The following is a 25,034-nucleotide window of genomic DNA, read 5'->3' as shown; positions in this document are numbered from 1 at the left end:
CCCGTGACTGTTGGGGTGAGTGTTGTGACCATGACAACCCGTGACTGTTGGGGTGAGTGTTGTGACCATGACAACCCGTGACTGTTGGGGTGAGTGTTGTGACCATGACAACATGTGACTGTTGGCGTGAGTGTTGTGACCATGACAACACGTGACTGTTGGGGTGAGTGTTGTGACCATTACAACACGTGACTGTTGGGGTGAGTGTTGTGTGAGCTGTAGTATCACGTCATCATGACAACTCGGTGTATTGTGTGATTGTCATGACATGAGTCCAGGTCTAGCCTATAAGATGGTCAGTGTGTGACCCTATGAGTCTAGCCTATAAGATGGTCAGTGTGTGACCCTATGAGTCTAGCCTGTAAGATGGTCAGTGTGTGACATGTCCAGGTCTAGCCTATAAGATGGTCAGTGTGTGACCCCATGAGTCCAGCCTATAAGATGGTCAGTGTGTGACCCTATGAGTCTAGCCTATAAGATGGTCAGTGTGTGACATGTCCAGGTCTAGCCTATAAGATGGTCAGTGTGTGACATGTCCAGGTCTAGCCTATAAGATGGTCAGTGTGTGACCCTATGAGTCTAGCCTATAAGATGGTCAGTGTGTGACATGTCCAGGTCTAGTCTATAAGATGGTCAGTGTGTGACATGTCCAGGTCTAGCCTATAAGATGGTCAGTGTGTGACATGTCCAGGTCTAGTCTATGATGGTCAGTGTGTGACATGTCCAGGTCTAGCCTATAAGATGGTCAGTGTGTGACATGTCCAGGTCTAGTCTATGATGGTCAGTGTGTGACATGTCCAGGTCTAGCCTATGATGGTCAGTGTGTGACATGTCCAGGTCTAGCCTATAAGATGGTCAGTGTGTGACATGTCCAGGTCTAGCCTATAAGATGGTCAGTGTGTGACATGTCCAGGTCTAGTCTATGATGGTCAGTGTGTGACCCCATGTGTCCAGCCTATAAGATGGTCAGTGTGTGACCCTATGAGTCTAGCCTATAAGATGGTCAGTGTGTGACATGTCCAGGTCTAGCCTATAAGATGGTCAGTGTGTGACATGTCCAGGTCTAGTCTATGATGGTCAGTGTGTGACATGTCCAGGTCTAGCCTATAAGATGGTCAGTGTGTGACATGTCCAGGTCTAGTCTATAAGATGGTCAGTGTGTGACATGTCCAGGTCTAGTCTATAAGATGGTCAGTGTGTGACATGTCCAGGTCTAGCCTATAAGATGGTCAGTGTGTGACCCCATGTGTCCAGCCTATAAGATGGTCAGTGTGTGACATGTCCAGGTCTAGTCTATGATGGTCAGTGTGTGACATGTCCAGGTCTAGTCTATGATGGTCAGTGTGTGACATGTCCAGGTCTAGCCTATAAGATGGTCAGTGTGTGACATGTCCAGGTCTAGTCTATGATGGTCAGTGTGTGACATGTCCAGGTCTAGCCTATAAGATGGTCAGTGTGTGACATGTCCAGGTCTAGTCTATGATGGTCAGTGTGTGACATGTCCAGGTCTAGCCTATAAGATGGTCAGTGTGTGACCCCATGAGTCTAGTCTATAAGATGGTCAGTGTGTGACCCCATGTGTCCAGCCTATAAGATGGTCAGTGTGTGACCCCATGTGTCCAGCCTATAAGATGGTCAGTGTGTGACCCCATGTGTCCAGCCTATAAGATGGTCAGTGTGTGACCCCATGTGTCCAGTCTATAAGATGGTCAGTGTGTGACATGTCCAGGTCTAGCCTATGATGGTCAGTGTGTGACATGTCCAGGTCTAGCCTATAAGATGGTCAGTGTGTGACATGTCCAGGTCTAGCCTATAAGATGGTCAGTGTGTGACATGTCCAGGTCTAGTCTATAAGATGGTCAGTGTGTGACATGTCCAGGTCTAGTCTATAAGATGGTCAGTGTGTGACATGTCCAGGTCTAGTCTATAAGATGGTCAGTGTGTGACATGTCCAGGTCTAGTCTATAAGATGGTCAGTGTTTGACATGTCCAGGTCTAGTCTATAAGATGGTCAGTGTGTGACATGTCCAGGTCCAGCCTATAAGATGGTCAGTGTGTGACATGTCCAGGTCTAGCCTATAAGATGGTCAGTGTGTGACATGTCCAGGTCTAGTCTATAAGATGGTCAGTGTGTGACATGTCCAGGTCTAGTCTATAAGATGGTCAGTGTGTGACATGTCCAGGTCTAGCCTATAAGATGGTCAGTGTGTGACCCCATGTGTCCAGCCTATAAGATGGTCAGTGTGTGACATGTCCAGGTCTAGTCTATGATGGTCAGTGTGTGACATGTCCAGGTCTAGTCTATGATGGTCAGTGTGTGACATGTCCAGGTCTAGCCTATAAGATGGTCAGTGTGTGACATGTCCAGGTCTAGTCTATGATGGTCAGTGTGTGACATGTCCAGGTCTAGCCTATAAGATGGTCAGTGTGTGACCCCATGAGTCTAGTCTATAAGATGGTCAGTGTGTGACCCCATGTGTCCAGCCTATAAGATGGTCAGTGTGTGACCCCATGTGTCCAGCCTATAAGATGGTCAGTGTGTGACCCCATGTGTCCAGCCTATAAGATGGTCAGTGTGTGACCCCATGTGTCCAGTCTATAAGATGGTCAGTGTGTGACATGTCCAGGTCTAGCCTATGATGGTCAGTGTGTGACATGTCCAGGTCTAGCCTATAAGATGGTCAGTGTGTGACATGTCCAGGTCTAGCCTATAAGATGGTCAGTGTGTGACATGTCCAGGTCTAGCCTATAAGATGGTCAGTGTGTGACATGTCCAGGTCTAGCCTATAAGATGGTCAGTGTGTGACATGTCCAGGTCTAGCCTATAAGATGGTCAGTGTGTGACATGTCCAGGTCTAGCCTATAAGATGGTCAGTGTGTGACATGTCCAGGTCTAGCCTATAAGATGGTCAGTGTGTGACCACTGTCCTGACGTGTACATCAACACCAAGCCTCCACACAAAATGTAATCGATTCCCTTCTCTAGACAAAACGTTTTTGTTTCCGTCCTCTGGTGGCTTGTCCTCACATTATACATTTATTATATCAAGCTGGGGGGGGGGGGAGTTATTCACTCCTCAGTCCAAGAATCTAAACCAACCCAAGCTACGTCTTACCCTCTGTTGTTATGGTACCTTAAAAACATACATTTAAATGCTAATTTCAGCAGTCATCACGCATTAGAGGGTGTTAAAGATAGTTTTGTTACTATCTTACTTGCATGCAGATCAATTATTTTGTCCATGCGTTTTGTTCGCATCTACTAAATTTACTTGAATAAATAATTAGGAGAACTGATCTAATCCTTTAGAACCCGTAAGAACTGTACACGTGATCTAAGCCATGAGAACTGTACAAGTGATCTAAGCCATGAGAACTGTACAAGTGATCTAAGCCATGAGAACTGTACAAGTGATCTAAGCCATGAGAACTGTACACGTGATCTAAGCCATGAGAACTATACAAGTGATCTAAGCCAGAAGAACTGTACAAGTGATCTAAGCCAGAAGAACTGTACAAGTGATCTAAGCCAGAAGAACTGTACAAGTGATCTAAGCCAGAAGAACTGTACAAGTGATCTAAGCCATGAGTACTGCACAAGTGATCTAAGCCAGAAGAACTGTACAAGTGATCTAAGCCATGAGAACTGTACAAGTGATCTAAGTCATGAGAACTGTACAAGTGATCTAAACCATGAGAACTGTACAAGTGATCTAAGCCAGAAGAACTGTACAAGTGATCTAAACCATGAGAACTGTACAAGTGATCTAAACCATGAGAACTGTACAAGTGATCTAAGCCATGAGAACTGTACAAGTGATCTAAGCCATGAGAACTGTACAAGTGATCTAAGCCATGAGAACTGTACAAGTGATGTAAACCATGAGAACTGCACACAGAAATATAATCCTCAGGCTGAGCAATACGAGACAAAAACAAAGGGTTGACAAGGGTGAGATCAATCCTGCTGTTCCAAATATTTTAATAACGTCCAGAGACAGAAGTAATAAAACCAGACACGTGTGTTCTGGGCCGCGGTACCAGACGACAGCATCTTCTCCGGGTTCTCATCAAATCCCCAAATGTCCATTCAGCAGAATCGGCTCTTATAAAAACTCTCACAAACATACTTGAGATTTTTTAAAATTCCTCTAAAAAATATTTCTCCTATATACTAAAAAAAAGTTCAATTGATGACAATTTAAAATAGAACCAAAGACAGTCGGGTGCTAAGGATTAAATAAATGTAACGGGGAATCGTTGAAAGGGGAAGTTGGAGTTGGCAATGGCGGTAGTGGGGGGGGGGGGGGGGTGACACCGTTACTGGTGTGACACCAAGACGAAAAATTGTAAGATAGAGCGGTCAAACATTGCTTTGTCCAGGTCAGTTAAAACAATTAATTAACGTGTAGATTGACACCGCCCAACATACATCGTTGGACATCAATAGCACGATACACACTTACATATCATTACTGTTAGTTGTGTACAGTAGGACTCAATGTAATCTAATCAATTATTGTCATTTTTTACTTTCTCGTATATACGAAGTATAGAGAAAGTCTTGTAATCGCGCAAAAAAAAATCGAGATTTTTACAAATCTCGACGTTTTACACCTCACTGATACGGAAAAACATAATTTTGCAATCTTGTCCGTTTGTCTGTGTGTGTGTTTGTGTGTGTGTAAACACGATAACTTGAGTACCGTTACAGCTAGGCTGATGAAATTTCATATATAAGTATTTTATCAAAATCGTAGATACGTATCAACTTTTGAGCGATTTCCGATAACCGGAAGTGGTACTTTATCTACTTTGAATTTTTCAAAAGCCTATAACTTGAGTACTATTTGAGATAGATAAATGAAATTTCACATGTAAGTAAAAGATCTAATTCTCTACCTTCTATCAAATTTTGAGTAATTTTGGTTGACCAGAAGTACTAATTTACGCTATTTCCGATTTCTCAAAAAACGCATGTAAATTTATAAAGTACTAATAATATTTCTACTAGATTTTAATCTATTTTTAAAAGTTTAAGTAAACAAAAATCATGTCTATATTTCGAGTTGCCATCCCACGTAGTGTTATATTAGAATATTCGAGAAAAATTAGGGGAGATCACTCCCCGCTTATTTTACAGAAATAAAGATAATTAAGTTGATTAGTTTAATAATTGTCAGGTTCCATGACAAATGATCTCAGGTCAAATGATCTCAGACAAAATATCTCACATCAAAATTGTATAGTATGTACGATGATTTTAGTTGATTTGAACTTTTTTTTAATTGACGGTCTATAATGGTTTTGTTTACTTTTTTACGCATAATGATTGCGAATAAAATGAATTTGTTAAACGTAACAAATCATCAAAAGATTTATTAAACTTAATGTCTGTAATAGCATTTGATTTGAAAAAGTAAAATTTAAAACAAACTCACTCCTTTAGCCTGAAAAGTATAATAAATGATAATGTATAAAACATATAAAATAACAATTATTATATAGGCCTTTAAACAATATTAACCATAGCAAACAAAACAATATGACAGTCAATAAAAAAAAATTCAGATTAACTAAAATCATCCAATACACTATTAAAATTTTGCTGTGAGATATTTTGTCTGAGATATTTTGTCTGAGATATTTTGTCTGAGATCATTTGTCCATGGTATCATTTGTCCTAATATATTTTGTCCTGGTATCTTTTTTCCGTGAGATCATTTATCCTTGAGATCATTTGTCCTGAGATAATTTGTCCTCTCACCAGTTGATACTATTTTGAAAACGATATTTTTTCACAGCTTTACTGATGTTTTGTTTGTTTTTATGCCATTTCATTAAAACATTTGCATAGGAATAAGAATTTATGTCCGGCCGTCTAGCATCATTCTGCTAGTTGAACGGCAACCTAGTCTGATCCATCTTAACTGGGGCTCTAGATCTTGGTTGTGTATACTTTTGGTGATCCATCTTAACTGGGGCTCTAGATCTTGGTTGTGTATACTTTTGGTGATCCATCTTAACTGGGGCTCTAGATCTTGGTTGTGTATACTTTTGGTGATCCATCTTAACTGGGGCTCTAGATCTTGGTTGTGTATACTTTTGGTGATCCATCTTAACTGGGGCTCTAGATCTTGGTTGTGTATACTTTTGGTGATCCATCTTAACTGGGGCTCTAGATCTTGGTTGTGCATACTTTTGGTGATCCATCTTAATTGGTGGCTCTAGATCTTGGTTGTGTATACTTTTGGTGATCCATCTTAACTGGGGCTCTAGATCTTGGTTGTGTATACTTTTGGTGATCCATCTTAATTGGTGGCTCTAGATCTTGGTTGTGTATACTTTTGGTGATCCATCTTAACTGGGGCTCTAGATCTTGGTTGTGTATACTTTTGGTGATCCATCTTAATTGGTGGCTCTAGATCTTGGTTGTGTATACTTTTGGTGATCCATCTTAACTGGGGCTCTAGATCTTGGTTGTGTATACTTTTGGTGATCCATCTTAACTGGGACTCTAGATCTTGGTTGTGCATACTTTTGGTGATCCATCTTAACTGGGGCTCTAGATCTTGGTTGTGTATACTTTTGGTGATCCATCTTAACTGGGGCTCTAGATCTTGGTTGTGTATACTTTTGGTGATCCATCTTAACTGGGGCTCTAGATCTTGGTTGTGTATACTTTTGGTGATCCATCTTAACTGGGGCTCTAGATCTTGGTTGTGTATACTTTTGGTGATCCATCTTAACTGGGGCTCTAGATCTTGGTTGTGTATACTTTTGGTGATCCATCTTAACTGGGGCTCTAGATCTTGGTTGTGCATACTTTTGGTGATCCATCTTAACTGGGGCTCTAGATCTTGGTTGTGCATACTTTTGGTGATCCATCTTAACTGGGGCTCTAGATCTTGGTTGTGTAGCCTATACATTTGGTGATCCATCTTAACTGGGGCTCTAGATCTTGGTTGTGTATACTTTTGGTGATCCATCTTAACTGGGGCTCTAGATCTTGGTTGTGTATACTTTTGGTGATCCATCTTAACTGGGGCTCTAGATCTTGGTTGTGCATACTTTTGGTGATCCATCTTAACTGGGGCTCTAGATCTTGGTTGTGTATACTTTTGGTGATCCATCTTAACTGGGGCTCTAGATCTTGGTTGTGCATACTTTTGGTGATCCATCTTAACTGGGGCTCTAGATCTTGGTTGTGTATACTTTTGGTGATCCATCTTAACTGGGGCTCTAGATCTTGGTTGTGTATACTTTTGGTGATCCATCTTAACTGGGGCTCTAGATCTTGGTTGTGCATACTTTTGGTGATCCATCTTAATTGGTGGCTCTAGATCTTGGTTGTGTATACTTTTGGTGATCCATCTTAACTGGGGCTCTAGATCTTGGTTGTGTATACTTTTGGTGATCCATCTTAATTGGTGGCTCTAGATCTTGGTTGTGTATACTTTTGGTGATCCATCTTAACTGGGGCTCTAGATCTTGGTTGTGTATACTTTTGGTGATCCATCTTAATTGGTGGCTCTAGATCTTGGTTGTGTATACTTTTGGTGATCCATCTTAACTGGGGCTCTAGATCTTGGTTGTGTATACTTTTGGTGATCCATCTTAACTGGGGCTCTAGATCTTGGTTGTGCATACTTTTGGTGATCCATCTTAACTGGGGCTCTAGATCTTGGTTGTGTATACTTTTGGTGATCCATCTTAACTGGGGCTCTAGATCTTGGTTGTGTATACTTTTGGTGATCCATCTTAACTGGGGCTCTAGATCTTGGTTGTGTATACTTTTGGTGATCCATCTTAACTGGGGCTCTAGATCTTGGTTGTGTATACTTTTGGTGATCCATCTTAACTGGGGCTCTAGATCTTGGTTGTGTATACTTTTGGTGATCCATCTTAACTGGGGCTCTAGATCTTGGTTGTGCATACTTTTGGTGATCCATCTTAACTGGGGCTCTAGATCTTGGTTGTGCATACTTTTGGTGATCCATCTTAACTGGGGCTCTAGATCTTGGTTGTGTAGCCTATTCATTTGGTGATCCATCTTAACTGGGGCTCTAGATCTTGGTTGTGTATACTTTTGGTGATCCATCTTAACTGGGGCTCTAGATCTTGGTTGTGTATACTTTTGGTGATCCATCTTAACTGGGGCTCTAGATCTTGGTTGTGCATACTTTTGGTGATCCATCTTAACTGGGGCTCTAGATCTTGGTTGTGTATACTTTTGGTGATCCATCTTAACTGGGGCTCTAGATCTTGGTTGTGCATACTTTTGGTGATCCATCTTAACTGGGGCTCTAGATCTTGGTTGTGTATACTTTTGGTGATCCATCTTAACTGGGGCTCTAGATCTTGGTTGTGTATACTTTTGGTGATCCATCTTAACTGGGGCTCTAGATCTTGGTTGTGTATACTTTTGGTGATCCATCTTAATTGGTGGATCTAGATCTTGGTTGTGTATACTTTTGGTAATCCATCTTAATTGGTGGCTCTAGATCTTGGTTGTGTATACTTTTGGTGATCCATCTTAATTGGTGGCTCTAGATCTTGGTTGTGTATACTTTTGGTGATCCATCTTAACTGGGGCTCTAGATCTTGGTTGTGTATACTTTTGGTGATCCATCTTAACTGGGGCTCTAGATCTTGGTTGTGTATACTTCTGGTGATCCATCTTAACTGGGGCTCTAGATCTTGGTTGTGTATACTTTTGGTGATCCATCTTAACTGGGGCTCTAGATCTTGGTTGTGTATACTTTTGGTGATCCATCTTAACTGGGGCTCTAGATCTTGGTTGTGTATACTTTTGGTGATCCATCTTAACTGGGGCTCTAGATCTTGGTTGTGTAGCCTATACATTTGGTGATCCATCTTAACTGGGGCTCTAGATCTTGGTTGTGTAGCCTATACATTTGGTGATCCATCTTAACTGGGGCTCTAGATCTTGGTTGTGTATACTTTTGGTGATCCATCTTAACTGGGGCTCTAGATCTTGGTTGTGTATACTTTTGGTGATCCATCTTAATTGGTGGCTCTAGATCTTGGTTGTGTATACTTTTGGTGATCCATCTTAACTGGGGCTCTAGATCTTGGTTGTGTATACTTTTGGTGATCCATCTTAATTGGTGGCTCTAGATCTTGGTTGTGTATACTTTTGGTGATCCATCTTAACTGGGGCTCTAGATCTTGGTTGTGTATACTTTTGGTGATCCATCTTAACTGGGGCTCTAGATCTTGGTTGTGCATACATTTGGTGATCCATCTTAACTGGGGCTCTAGATCTTGGTTGTGTATACTTTTGGTGATCCATCTTAACTGGGGCTCTAGATCTTGGTTGTGTATACTTTTGGTGATCCATCTTAACTGGGGCTCTAGATCTTGGTTGTGTATACTTTTGGTGATCCATCTTAACTGGGGCTCTAGATCTTGGTTGTGTATACTTTTGGTGATCCATCTTAACTGGGGCTCTAGATCTTGGTTGTGTATACTTTTGGTGATCCATCTTAACTGGGGCTCTAGATCTTGGTTGTGTAGCCTATACATTTGGTGATCCATCTTAACTGGGGCTCTAGATCTTGGTTGTGTAGCCTATACATTTGGTGATCCATCTTAACTGGGGCTCTAGATCTTGGTTGTGTATACTTTTGGTGATCCATCTTAACTGGGGCTCTAGATCTTGGTTGTGTATACTTTTGGTGATCCATCTTAATTGGTGGCTCTAGATCTTGGTTGTGTATACTTTTGGTGATCCATCTTAACTGGGGCTCTAGATCTTGGTTGTGTATACTTTTGGTGATCCATCTTAATTGGTGGCTCTAGATCTTGGTTGTGTATACTTTTGGTGATCCATCTTAACTGGGGCTCTAGATCTTGGTTGTGTATACTTTTGGTGATCCATCTTAACTGGGGCTCTAGATCTTGGTTGTGCATACTTTTGGTGATCCATCTTAACTGGGGCTCTAGATCTTGGTTGTGTATACTTTTGGTGATCCATCTTAACTGGGGCTCTAGATCTTGGTTGTGTATACTTTTGGTGATCCATCTTAACTGGGGCTCTAGATCTTGGTTGTGTATACTTTTGGTGATCCATCTTAACTGGGGCTCTAGATCTTGGTTGTGTATACTTTTGGTGATCCATCTTAACTGGGGCTCTAGATCTTGGTTGTGTATACTTTTGGTGATCCATCTTAACTGGGGCTCTAGATCTTGGTTGTGCATACTTTTGGTGATCCATCTTAACTGGGGCTCTAGATCTTGGTTGTGCATACTTTTGGTGATCCATCTTAACTGGGGCTCTAGATCTTGGTTGTGTAGCCTATACATTTGGTGATCCATCTTAACTGGGGCTCTAGATCTTGGTTGTGTATACTTTTGGTGATCCATCTTAACTGGGGCTCTAGATCTTGGTTGTGTAGCCTATACATTTGGTGATCCATCTTAACTGGGGCTCTAGATCTTGGTTGTGTATACTTTTGGTGATCCATCTTAACTGGGGCTCTAGATCTTGGTTGTGTATACTTTTGGTGATCCATCTTAACTGGGGCTCTAGATCTTGGTTGTGCATACTTTTGGTGATCCATCTTAACTGGGGCTCTAGATCTTGGTTGTGTATACTTTTGGTGATCCATCTTAACTGGGGCTCTAGATCTTGGTTGTGCATACTTTTGGTGATCCATCTTAACTGGGGCTCTAGATCTTGGTTGTGTATACTTTTGGTGATCCATCTTAACTGGGGCTCTAGATCTTGGTTGTGTATACTTTTGGTGATCCATCTTAACTGGGGCTCTAGATCTTGGTTGTGCATACTTTTGGTGATCCATCTTAATTGGTGGCTCTAGATCTTGGTTGTGTATACTTTTGGTGATCCATCTTAACTGGGGCTCTAGATCTTGGTTGTGTATACTTTTGGTGATCCATCTTAATTGGTGGCTCTAGATCTTGGTTGTGTATACTTTTGGTGATCCATCTTAACTGGGGCTCTAGATCTTGGTTGTGTATACTTTTGGTGATCCATCTTAATTGGTGGCTCTAGATCTTGGTTGTGTATACTTTTGGTGATCCATCTTAACTGGGGCTCTAGATCTTGGTTGTGTATACTTTTGGTGATCCATCTTAACTGGGGCTCTAGATCTTGGTTGTGCATACTTTTGGTGATCCATCTTAACTGGGGCTCTAGATCTTGGTTGTGTATACTTTTGGTGATCCATCTTAACTGGGGCTCTAGATCTTGGTTGTGTATACTTTTGGTGATCCATCTTAACTGGGGCTCTAGATCTTGGTTGTGTATACTTTTGGTGATCCATCTTAACTGGGGCTCTAGATCTTGGTTGTGTATACTTTTGGTGATCCATCTTAACTGGGGCTCTAGATCTTGGTTGTGTATACTTTTGGTGATCCATCTTAACTGGGGCTCTAGATCTTGGTTGTGCATACTTTTGGTGATCCATCTTAACTGGGGCTCTAGATCTTGGTTGTGCATACTTTTGGTGATCCATCTTAACTGGGGCTCTAGATCTTGGTTGTGTAGCCTATACATTTGGTGATCCATCTTAACTGGGGCTCTAGATCTTGGTTGTGTATACTTTTGGTGATCCATCTTAACTGGGGCTCTAGATCTTGGTTGTGTATACTTTTGGTGATCCATCTTAACTGGGGCTCTAGATCTTGGTTGTGCATACTTTTGGTGATCCATCTTAACTGGGGCTCTAGATCTTGGTTGTGTATACTTTTGGTGATCCATCTTAACTGGGGCTCTAGATCTTGGTTGTGCATACTTTTGGTGATCCATCTTAACTGGGGCTCTAGATCTTGGTTGTGTATACTTTTGGTGATCCATCTTAACTGGGGCTCTAGATCTTGGTTGTGTATACTTTTGGTGATCCATCTTAACTGGGGCTCTAGATCTTGGTTGTGTATACTTTTGGTGATCCATCTTAATTGGTGGATCTAGATCTTGGTTGTGTATACTTTTGGTAATCCATCTTAATTGGTGGCTCTAGATCTTGGTTGTGTATACTTTTGGTGATCCATCTTAATTGGTGGCTCTAGATCTTGGTTGTGTATACTTTTGGTGATCCATCTTAACTGGGGCTCTAGATCTTGGTTGTGTATACTTTTGGTGATCCATCTTAACTGGGGCTCTAGATCTTGGTTGTGTATACTTCTGGTGATCCATCTTAACTGGGGCTCTAGATCTTGGTTGTGTATACTTTTGGTGATCCATCTTAACTGGGGCTCTAGATCTTGGTTGTGTATACTTTTGGTGATCCATCTTAACTGGGGCTCTAGATCTTGGTTGTGTATACTTTTGGTGATCCATCTTAACTGGGGCTCTAGATCTTGGTTGTGTAGCCTATACATTTGGTGATCCATCTTAACTGGGGCTCTAGATCTTGGTTGTGTAGCCTATACATTTGGTGATCCATCTTAACTGGGGCTCTAGATCTTGGTTGTGTATACTTTTGGTGATCCATCTTAACTGGGGCTCTAGATCTTGGTTGTGTATACTTTTGGTGATCCATCTTAATTGGTGGCTCTAGATCTTGGTTGTGTATACTTTTGGTGATCCATCTTAACTGGGGCTCTAGATCTTGGTTGTGTATACTTTTGGTGATCCATCTTAATTGGTGGCTCTAGATCTTGGTTGTGTATACTTTTGGTGATCCATCTTAACTGGGGCTCTAGATCTTGGTTGTGTATACTTTTGGTGATCCATCTTAACTGGGGCTCTAGATCTTGGTTGTGCATACTTTTGGTGATCCATCTTAACTGGGGCTCTAGATCTTGGTTGTGTATACTTTTGGTGATCCATCTTAACTGGGGCTCTAGATCTTGGTTGTGTATACTTTTGGTGATCCATCTTAACTGGGGCTCTAGATCTTGGTTGTGTATACTTTTGGTGATCCATCTTAACTGGGGCTCTAGATCTTGGTTGTGTATACTTTTGGTGATCCATCTTAACTGGGGCTCTAGATCTTGGTTGTGTATACTTTTGGTGATCCATCTTAACTGGGGCTCTAGATCTTGGTTGTGCATACTTTTGGTGATCCATCTTAACTGGGGCTCTAGATCTTGGTTGTGCATACTTTTGGTGATCCATCTTAACTGGGGCTCTAGATCTTGGTTGTGTAGCCTATACATTTGGTGATCCATCTTAACTGGGGCTCTAGATCTTGGTTGTGTATACTTTTGGTGATCCATCTTAACTGGGGCTCTAGATCTTGGTTGTGTATACTTTTGGTGATCCATCTTAACTGGGGCTCTAGATCTTGGTTGTGCATACTTTTGGTGATCCATCTTAACTGGGGCTCTAGATCTTGGTTGTGTATACTTTTGGTGATCCATCTTAACTGGGGCTCTAGATCTTGGTTGTGCATACTTTTGGTGATCCATCTTAACTGGGGCTCTAGATCTTGGTTGTGTATACTTTTGGTGATCCATCTTAACTGGGGCTCTAGATCTTGGTTGTGTATACTTTTGGTGATCCATCTTAACTGGGGCTCTAGATCTTGGTTGTGTATACTTTTGGTGATCCATCTTAATTGGTGGATCTAGATCTTGGTTGTGTATACTTTTGGTAATCCATCTTAATTGGTGGCTCTAGATCTTGGTTGTGTATACTTTTGGTGATCCATCTTAATTGGTGGCTCTAGATCTTGGTTGTGTATACTTTTGGTGATCCATCTTAACTGGGGCTCTAGATCTTGGTTGTGTATACTTTTGGTGATCCATCTTAACTGGGGCTCTAGATCTTGGTTGTGTATACTTCTGGTGATCCATCTTAACTGGGGCTCTAGATCTTGGTTGTGTATACTTTTGGTGATCCATCTTAACTGGGGCTCTAGATCTTGGTTGTGTATACTTTTGGTGATCCATCTTAACTGGGGCTCTAGATCTTGGTTGTGTAGCCTATACATTTGGTGATCCATCTTAACTGGGGCTCTAGATCTTGGTTGTGTAGCCTATACATTTGGTGATCCATCTTAACTGGGGCTCTAGATCTTGGTTGTGTATACTTTTGGTGATCCATCTTAACTGGGGCTCTAGATCTTGGTTGTGTATACTTTTGGTGATCCATCTTAATTGGTGGCTCTAGATCTTGGTTGTGTATACTTTTGGTGATCCATCTTAATTGGTGGCTCTAGATCTTGGTTGTGTATACTTTTGGTGATCCATCTTAATTGGTGGCTCTAGATCTTGGTTGTGTATACTTTTGATGATCCATCTTAACTGGGGCTCTAGATCTTGGTTGTGTATACTTTTGGTGATCCATCTTAACTGGGGCTCTATATCTTGGTTGTGTATACTTTTGGTGATCCATCTTAACTGGGGCTCTATACCTTGGTTGTGTATACTTTTGAAACAGGGATTACAGCTCTGCTAGAAAACAATGCCTGTCTTCACTTGAAAAAAAAACATCCTGGAAAACAAACATTAATAAACCGGGAGTGATCTCCCCTAAACTTTCTCGAATATTCTTATATAAAATAACAGGGGATGGGAACTCGGGCTATAGACATGATTTTTAATCCATTTTAAATACTTAAAGTTTTAAAAATAGAATAAAATCTCGTAGACAGATTAATTGCACACCGAGTGAACGCCAAATAAAAACGCGTATAATAGTGCGCAATATTATTAGTACTTTAAAAATTTACATTAGTTTTTTGAGAAAAGTAGCGTAAATTACTACTTCCAGTCAACGGAAATTACTCAAAATTTAACAGAAGGTAGAAAATTAGATCTTTTACTTACATGTGAAATTTCATTTATCTATCTGAAATAGTACTCAAGTTATAGGCTTTTGAAAAATTCAAAGTAGGAAAAGTACCACTTCCGGTTATCGGAAATCGCTTAAAAGTTGATACGGATCTACGATTTTGATAAAATACTTATATATGAAATTTCATCAACCTAGCTGTAACGGTACTCAAGTTATCGTGTTTACACACAGACAGACACACAGACAGACACACAGACATACGGACAAGATTGCAAAATTATGTTTTTCCGTATCAGTGAGGTGTAAAACGTCGAGATTTGTAAAAATCTCGATTTTTTTTTTTTGCACGATTACAATACTTTCTCTATACTACGTTTATACGAGAAAGTAAAAAACGCAGACACATACGCATTAGTGTATATTAATTCTTATAAATTGATATATTATGAAGCTTCTAGCTGTAGCAAAGTGAACACAATCTTCCCGCGGTAGCTGTACGATGTAGTGTACACAATGTTCTAACCGTGTACGGCACCATCTGGTCACGTGACACAAGCTTGCTCCACTCTGACAGTTAGACTTGCTTGTTTTAATAACGCCAGGGACCTGAGCACCGGTCTGTAATTTGGTCTGGCTCCCCCGTGCCTCAACCGATTAGTTCTCTTTGCGTCTCAATACTGGATGTTTTATTTTCTTGTACGGTCGGGCTTTCATTTCTTTTTGCTTTTCATACATCTAGTGACGATAAATCTGGTTCTATAAAAAAAATAATGTCGGCGAGTCGTTGTAAATACTTTCAAGGGTAAATCGGTTATCGTTCTCTCCTTGTCTAACAATGATTTAGTTTAGGACATTTAGTGTGTAATTACCACGTACAAAAGATCCACTAGTTTAAGCCGATAATGAGGTTATGTAAGGCTGAGCTAGTTTAAGCTGCTAATAACTCTAGATAGCTTACGTTGACGCTGGTAACGATGCTCCAGTGGTACCCCAAGTGGTACATCACCTACCATCTCTCTCCACAGTGGCACTGTCGCCCCAAGTGGTACCTCACCTACCATCTCTCTCCACAGTGGCACTGCCGCCCCAAGTGGTACATCACCTACCGTGTTGTGGCCGGGCTTGTCATGCTGGTCTGGGTGTCGGGCGACATGGCCTATGAGACGATCGAGTTCTACCAGGGTCAGCTCTGGAGGTGGTTCGTGTTCGCGTCCAACTGGGGCTTCGCCAGCCTGGCCGTGACGGCGGTGTTTCAAGCAGTGACCAGTGCAATCTACGAGTACAAACCCTACTGGATCATGGGTGAGTCTCTCTCTCTCCTCTCTCTCTCTCTTTTCTCATCGTCTCTCCTGTCGACGTTTTACAATTTCTTTAGCTTTTTTAGTTCGATAAAGTCATACGGTTAGCACATACATGTGCCACCATTTCACGCCCCCAAACACAAGCCATCGTAATGAGAGAGGACACCAACCAGTACTCAACCTTGACACATTAATCGAAGCGGTGAAGTTGGTTGTTGGGGCCCGGGTTTAGTGGTGTACATCATTGACTGGGGCCCGGGTTAAGTGGTGTACATCATTAGCTGGGGCCCGGGTTTAGTGGTGTACATCATTGACTGGGCCCCGGGTTTAGTGGTGTACATCACTAGCTGGGGCCCGGGTTTAGTGGTGTACATCATTGACTGGGTCCCGGGTTTAGTGGTGTACATCATTAGCTGGGGCCCCGGGTTTAGTGGTGTACATCACTAGCTGGGGCCCGGGTTTAGTGGTGTACATCATTAGCTGGGTCCTGGGTTTAGTGGTGTACATCATTTACTGGGCCCCGGGTTTAGTGGTGTACATCACTAGCTGGGGCCCCGGGTTTAGTGGTGTACATCATTGACTGGGGCCCGGGTTTAGTGGTGTACATCACTAGCTGGGGCCCGGGTTTAGTGGTGTACATCATTGACTGGGCCCCGGGTTTAGTGGTGTACATCACTAGCTGGGTCCCGGGTTTAGTGGTGTACATCACTAGCTGGGGCCCGGGTTTAGTGGTGTACATCACTAGCTGGGGCCCGGGTTTAGTGGTGTACATCATTGACTGGGCCCCGGGTTTAGTGGTGTACATCACTAGCTGGGGCCCGGGTTTAGTGGTGTACATCATTGACTGGGCCCCGGGTTTAGTGGTGTACATCACTAGCTGGGGCCCGGGTTTAGTGGTGTACATCACTAGCTGGGGCCCGGGTTTAGTGGTGTACATCGGTTGCTGGTGCGCGGGTTTTGTGGTGTACATCATTACCTGGGGCCCGGGTTTAGTGGTGTACATCATTGACTGGGGCCCGGGTTTAGTGGTGTACATCACTAGCTGGGGCCCGGGTTAAGTGGTGTACATCATTAGCTGGGGCCCGGGTTTAGTGGTGTACATCACTAGCTGGGGCCCGGGTTTAGTGGTGTACATCATTAGCTGGGGCCCGGGTTCAGTGGTGTACATCACTAGCTGGGGCCCGGGTTTAGTGGTGTACATCATTGACTGGGGCCCGGGTTTAGTGGTGTACATCACTAGCTGGGGCCCGGGTTAAGTGGTGTACATCATTAGCTGGGGCCCGGGTTTAGTGGTGTACATCACTAGCTGGGGCCCGGGTTTAGTGGTGTACATCATTGACTGGGGCCCGGGTTTAGTGGTGTACATCATTGACTGGGGCCCGGGTTTAGTGGTGTACATCACTAGCTGAGGCCCGGGTTTAGTGGTGTACATCATTGACTGGGGCCCGGGTTTAGTGGTGTACATCACTAGCTGGGGCCCGGGTTTAGTGGTGTACATCATTGACTGGGGCCCGGGTTTAGTGGTGTACATCACTAGCTGGGGCCCGGGTTTAGTGGTGTACATCATTGACTGGGGCCCGGGTTTAGTGGTGTACATCACTAGCTGGGGCGCGGGTTTAGTGGTGTACATCACTAGCTTGGGGCCCGGGTTTAGTGGTGTACATCACTGGCTGGGGCCCGGGTTTAGTGGTGTACATCATTAGCTTGGGCCCGGGTTTAGTGGTGTACATCGGTTGTTGGGGCCCGGGTATAGTGGTGTACATCACTAGCTGGGGCCCGGGTTTAGTGGTGTACATCACTAGCTGGGGCCCGGGTTTAGTGGTGTACATCACTAGCTGGGGCCCGGGTTTAGTGGTGTACATCACTAGCTGGGGCCCGGGTTTAGTGGTGTACATCGGTTGCTGGTGCCCGGGTTTAGTGGTGTACATCATTACCTGGGGCCCGGGTTTAGTGGTGTACATCACTAGCTAGGGCCCGGGTTTAGTGGTGTACATCATTGACTGGGGCCCGGGTTTAGTGGTGTACATCACTAGCTGGGGCCCGGGTTTAGTGGTGTACATCATTAGCTGGGGCCCCGGGTTTAGTGGTGTACATCATTGACTGGGCCCCGGGTTTAGTGGTGTACATCATTAGCTGGGGCCCCGGGTTTAGTGGTGTACATCATTGACTGGGCCCCGGGTTTAGTGGTGTACATCACTAGCTGGGGCCCGGGTTTAGTGGTGTACATCATTAGCTGGGGCTCCGGGTTTAGTGGTGTACATCACTAGCTTGGGGCCCGGGTTTAGTGGTGTACATCACTGGCTGGGGCCCGGGTTTAGTGGTGTACATCATTAGCTTGGGCCCGGGTTTAGTGGTGTACATCGGTTGTTGGGGCCCGGGTATAGTGGTGTACATCACTAGCTGAGGCCCGGGTTTAGTGGTGTACATCATTAGCTGGGGCTCCGGGTTTAGTGGTGTACATCACTAGCTTGGGGCCCGGGTTTAGTGGTGTACATCACTGGCTGGGGCCCGGGTATAGTGGTGTACATCACTAGCTTGGGGCCCGGGTTTAGTGGTGTACATCACTGGCTGGGGCCCGGGTATAGTGGTGTACATCACTAGCTGCGGCCCGGGTTTAGTGGTGTACCTCACTAGCTGGGGCGCGGGTTTAGTTGTGTACATCACTAGCTGGGGCCCGGGTTTAGTGGTGTACATCATTGACTGGGGCCCGGGTTTAGTGGTGTACATCACTAGCTGGGCCCCGGGTTTAGTGGTGTACATCATTAGCTGGGGCCCGGGTATAGTTGCCTGTTTGCTATTATTTATTTGGCTGTATGGGATACTTTGTTTTTGGAGTCCCTATCGTGATCCATCTCCCAGTGCCGCCAACTTTATGTAACTCATACATATGCTAAAACCTAGGGCTTGTACGGCATATCTGCTCCAGACTTGTTATGATTGAAGATCTGGATTGGGGGGGGGGGGGAGTTCTTCATTAAACCATAAATGCATTTGTCCATATGGCATCGACAAGAAAAATAAACGTAACATGTTTTAGTTTAGTAAGGAAATATACCCAAGGGTATGAGGAAATATATTTTAAGGCTTTTTCTTGATAGAAGACTGTTATTTTGCACATTCTTTGTTGGTCAACGTCGTTATGTAAGCAAAAAGTCTAACGATGTTCTTACACCGACTAAAACAAGCGATTAACTCATCAGAAACACACATCAGTTGGCCAGCATTACTAAGGGTAAACTATTAGCCAGCTGCTGAGATTTTAATTTCCCCTGGCCGGCCCTGGCTTAAATCGGGTCGTGTTCGAGACCAATGCTTCAGTTTTTTAGTAGCAATAAAGATGGCGGGGTGTAAGATAAGGCCGGGCTCTCCAAGTTTCTGTCACCGGTTCGACACTGCATTATTCATCAGCAGACGTGAGGGGAATATCTCAATGGGTCTTGTGGCATTGGTGGTACACAAGTGAGCTCACAACCCCCAGCCTCTCCCTGTTGGACACCACCCCCAGCCTCTCCCTGTTGGACACCACCCCCAGCCTCTCCCTGTTGGACACCACCCCCAGCCTCTCCCTGTTGGACACCACCCCCAGCCTCTCCCTGTTGGACACCACCCCCAGCCTCTCCCTGTTGGACACCACCCCCAGCCTCTCCCTGTTGGACACCACCCCCAGCCTCTCCCTGTTGGACACCACCCCCAGCCTCTCCCTGTTGGACACCACCCCCAGCCTCTCCCTGTTGGACACCACCCCCAGCCTCTCCCTGTTGGACACCACCCCCAGCCTCTCACTGTTGGACACCACCCCCAGCCTCTCACTGTTGGACACCACCCCCAGCCTCTCACTGTTGGACACCACCCCCAGCCTCTCACTGTTGGACACCACCCCCAGCCTCTCCCTGTTGGACACCACCCCCAGCCTCTCCCTGTTGGACACCACCCCCAGCCTCTCCCTGTTGGACACCACCCCCAGCCTCTCACTGTTGGACACCACCCCCAGCCTCTCCCTGTTGGACACCACCCCCAGCCTCTCCCTGTTGGACACCACCCCCAGCCTCTCCCTGTTGGACACCACCCCCAGCCTCTCCCTGTTGGACACCACCCCCAGCCTCTCACTGTTGGACACCACCCCCAGCCTCTCCCTGTTGGACACCACCCCCAGCCTCTCACTGTTGGACACCACCCCCAGCCTCTCACTGTTGGACACCACCCCCAGCCTCTCCCTGTTGGACACCACCCCCAGCCTCTCCCTGTTGGACACCACCCCCAGCCTCTCCCTGTTGGACATCACCCCCAGCCTCTCCCTGTTGGACACCACCCCCAGCCTCTCACTGTTGGACACCACCCCCAGCCTCTCCCTGTTGGACACCACCCCCAGCCTCTCCCTGTTGGACACCACCCCCAGCCTCTCCCTGTTGGACACCACCCCCAGCCTCTCCCTGTTGGACACCACCCCCAGCCTCTCCCTGTTGGACACCACCCCCAGCCTCTCCCTGTTGGACACCACCCCCAGCCTCTCCCTGTTGGACACCACCCCCAGCCTCTCCCTGTTGGACACCACCCCCAGCCTCTCCCTGTTGGACACCACCCCCAGCCTCTCACTGTTGGACACCACCCCCAGCCTCTCCCTGTTGGACACCACCCCCAGCCTCTCCCTGTTGGACACCACCCCCAGCCTCTCCCTGTTGGACACCACCCCCAGCCTCTCCCTGTTGGACACCACCCCCAGCCTCTCCCTGTTGGACACCACCCCCAGCCTCTCACTGTTGGACACCACCCCCAGCCTCTCCCTGTTGGACACCACCCCCAGCCTCTCCCTGTTGGACACCACCCCCAGCCTCTCCCTGTTGGACACCACCCCCAGCCTCTCCCTGTTGGACACCACCCCCAGCCTCTCCCTGTTGGACACCACCCCCAGCCTCTCCCTGTTGGACACCACCCCCAGCCTCTCCCTGTTGGACACCACCCCCAGCCTCTCACTGTTGGACACCACCCCCAGCCTCTCACTGTTGGACACCACCCCCAGCCTCTCCCTGTTGGACACCACCCCCAGCCTCTCACTGTTGGACACCACCCCCAGCCTCTCCCTGTTGGACACCACCCCCAGCCTCTCCCTGTTGGACACCACCCCCAGCCTCTCCCTGTTGGACACCACCCCCAGCCTCTCACTGTTGGACACCACCCCCAGCCTCTCCCTGTTGGACACCACCCCCAGCCTCTCCCTGTTGGACACCACCCCCAGCCTCTCCCTGTTGGACACCACCCCCAGCCTCTCCCTGTTGGACACCACCCCCAGCCTCTCCCTGTTGGACACCACCCCCAGCCTCTCCCTGTTGGACACCACCCCCAGCCTCTCCCTGTTGGACACCACCCCCAGCCTCTCCCTGTTGGACACCACCCCCAGCCTCTCCCTGTTGGACACCACCCCCAGCCTCTCACTGTTGGACACCACCCCCAGCCTCTCACTGTTGGACACCACCCCCAGCCTCTCCCTGTTGGACACCACCCCCAGCCTCTCCCTGTTGGACACCACCCCCAGCCTCTCCCTGTTGGACACCACCCCCAGCCTCTCACTGTTGGACACCATTCCGCGAATGTGTGAGGGAAATCTCATGTCCCCAGTCTTGTGGCTGCAGCTTCAACCGTGCATTAGATCTGCCGTGTTTGGTGACGATGATCCTGTTGGATAAAAGATTGGCCTCTCTGTTGTTGATAAAAGTTCAACAGCCAGTCAATAGGACTGTCGTCAACAACTACACGACTGTCATCAACAACTACACGACTGTCATCAACAGTAATACGACTGTCATCAACAACTACACGACTGTCATCAACAACTACACGACTGTCATCAACAACTACACGACTGCCATCAACAACTACACGACTGTCATCAACAACTACACGACTGTCATAAACAACTACACGACAGTTATCACAAACGGGACTGATACATACACATGAATGTGTTCGTTAATTATAAGACTGACATCACGCCTTTCAATAGTGACAAACTATTTCTTATCGTCAGCAGTTTGCGGTGTAATGTAATTGACTCAATCTATTCTCTCATCAATCGCTGAGTCCCTACACTTATCGTGATGTGAAATATAATAACCAGCGCCATGTATTTCTTATCTGTGTATCAATGAGCGCGCTGTGATCCACTTGGTTTGATCTTCATGGATAATTGATGGCGGTGCTAGTCAGACTACCCACACCGATAGGGTACAACTGAACAACATGGCCAGTTATTCCCTCTCCTTTTCACTGGGGGGGGGTTCAGTAAGGGGGCCCACAACATGATCCTGCTGCTCCCTGTAGAGTGGGTGGGGGGGGGGGGTAAGAGACCTCAGCATAGGCGTTATTCCCTATTGAGGGGTCGGGTGTGGAGTGGGGGGGGTGGAGCTCACGGCATGGGTCAGCTGTTCCCACTAGAGGGAGTCCGTTCAGCTTTAGCAAATGAATGGATCGCACGCACGTAGATAATGAGTTAGCTGCAATTCCCGTCAGTGTGTGTAATTGATGGAATCGTACGGGGTAGGTAGGGGAGAGATAAAAAGTGAGAGGTCAATCGAGAGAGTACGTAAAAAGGTGTGTGTGTAGTTTATTAGGGATCACTGCCAGCTCTATGTACACCAACCGTGTATGTTTACACCAGGGACACAGCCATCTGTCCAGTGGTCACACGTTATTTCTGGACCTTCTGACCAGTGGTCACACGTCATTTCTGGACCTTCTGACCAGTGGTCACGTCATTTCTGGACCTTCTAACCAGTGGTCACACGTCATTTCTGGACCTTCTGACCAGTGGTCAAAAGTTATTTCTGGACCTTCTGACCAGTGGTCACGTCATTTCTGGACCTTCTGACCAGTGGTCACACGTCATTTCTGGACCATCTGACCAGTGGTCACACATCATTTCTGGACCTTCTGACCAGTGGTCACACGTTATTTCTGGACCTTCTGACCACTAGTCACACGTCATTTCTGGACCTTCTGACCAGTGGTCACACATCATTTCTGGACCTTCTGACCAGTGGTCACACGTCATTTCTGGACCTTCTGACCAATGGTCACACATCATTTCTGGACCTTCTGACCAGTGGTCACACGTCATTTCTGGACCTTCTGACCAGTGGTCACACATCATTTCTGGACCTTCTAACCAGTGGTCACACATCATTTCTGGACCTTCTGACCAGTGGTCACACATCATTTCTGGACCTTCTGACCAGTGGTCACACATCATTTCTGGACCTTCTGACCAGTGGTCACACGTTATTTCTGGACCTTCTGACCAGTGGTTACACATCATTTCTGGACCTTCTGACCAGTGGTCACACATCATTTCTGGCCTTCTGACCAGTGGTCACACATCATTTCTGGACCTTCTGACCAGTGGTCACACATCATTTCTGGACCTTCTGACCAGTGGTCACACGTCATTTCTGGACCTTCTGACCAGTGGTCAAAAGTTATTTCTGGACCTTCTGACCAGTGGTCACGTCATTTCTGGACCTTCTGACCAGTGGTCACACATCATTTCTGGACCTTCTGACCAGTGGTCACACGTTATTTCTGGACCTTCTGACCACTGGTCACACGTCATTTCTGGACCTTCTGACCAGTGGTCACACGTTATTTCTGGACCTTCTGACCAGTGGTCACACGACATTTCTGGACCTTCTGACCAGTGGTCACGCGATATTTCTGGACCTTCTGACCAGTGGTCACACGTCATTTCTGGACCTTCTGACCAGTGGTCACACGTTATTTCTGGACCTTCTGACCAGTGGTCACACGTCATTTCTCGACCTTCTGACCAGTGGTCACGTCATTTCTGGACCTTCTGACCAGTGGTCACACGTCATTTCTGGACCTTCTGACCAGTGGTCACACATCATTTCTGGACCTTCTGACCAGTGGTCACACGTTATTTCTGGACCTTCTGACCACTGGTCACACGTCATTTCTGGACCTTCTGACCAGTGGTCACACGTTATTTCTGGACCTTCTGACCAGTGGTCACACGGCATTTCTGGACCTTCTGACCAGTGGTCACACGTCATTTCTGGACCTTCTGACCAGTGGTCACGCGATATTTCTGGACCTTCTGACCAGTGGTCACACGTCATTTCTGGACCTTCTGACCAGTGGTCACACGTTATTTCTGGACCTTCTGACCAGTGGTCACACGGCATTTCTGGACCTTCTGACCAGTGGTCACACGTCATTTCTGGACCTTCTGACCAGTGGTCACGCGATATTTCTGGACCTTCTGACCAGTGGTCACACGTCATTTCTGGACCTTCTGACCAGTGGTCACACGTTATTTCTGGACCTTCTGACCAGTGGTCACACGTCATTTCTGGACCTTCTGACCAGTGGTCACGCGATATTTCTGGACCTTCTGACCAGTGGTCACACGTCATTTCTGGACCTTCTGACCAGTGGTCACACGTTATTTCTGGACCTTCTGACCAGTGGTCACACGTCATTTCTCGACCTTCTGACCAGTGGTCACACGATATTTCTGGACCTTCTGACTGCGGTTGATCTCTCTTCCGGCACCTGGATTGATTTTTATCCGATGTCAATTTTTAATCAGTATACTTAACTTTAAAAATCAACTTATCACTCTAAAATATTCGCTAGTATACTGAACCTATCGGCTAATTGATCTAACAGTACTGAACCTAGCAGCTGATCGAACTAACAATACTAAACCTATCAGCTAATCCATTTAATAACTTGAGTCCGCCAATGTATCGACCTGTCATCTCTCGTCTGCCGCCAACATGTGTGTAGAGGTCAAGGCTACTCAAATGTCCAGGACATGTGATCGGGTAAAAAAATCAATTCAACGATAACACAAAGAATAGGTGTGGAAGTTTGTCTGGAGACAAAGATTATTATTTTATCAAGCTAATGTAGCCATGTTGTCAATCTTTTCAGACGAATGTTGAATCTTTTCAGACGAATGTTGAATCTTTTCAGACGAATGTTGAATC

General features: G+C 45.7%; 1 protein-coding gene across 2 annotated transcripts in view; it reads left to right on the top strand.

Moving 5' to 3' along the window:
- The window catches only part of LOC131937210 (protein rolling stone), an 88,269-nt gene that overhangs the window by 18,491 nt on the left and 44,744 nt on the right, over positions 1 to 25,034 (top strand). For both annotated transcript variants that reach the window (XM_059294453.1, XM_059294452.1), the window contains exon 4: positions 15,802 to 16,030. In XM_059294453.1, the coding sequence (XP_059150436.1) occupies positions 15,802 to 16,030 (229 nt within the window). The remainder of the gene's footprint in view (positions 1 to 15,801; positions 16,031 to 25,034) is intronic.

The sequence above is a fragment of the Physella acuta genome, unplaced genomic scaffold (assembly GCF_028476545.2).
Source record: "Physella acuta isolate Inbredline_101_S28 unplaced genomic scaffold, ASM2847654v3 ptg000204l, whole genome shotgun sequence".
Classification (NCBI taxonomy): domain Eukaryota; kingdom Metazoa; phylum Mollusca; class Gastropoda; family Physidae; genus Physella; species Physella acuta.
The sequence above is the reverse complement of the archived record's forward strand: the minus strand, read 5'-3'. Positions and strand labels throughout refer to the sequence as shown.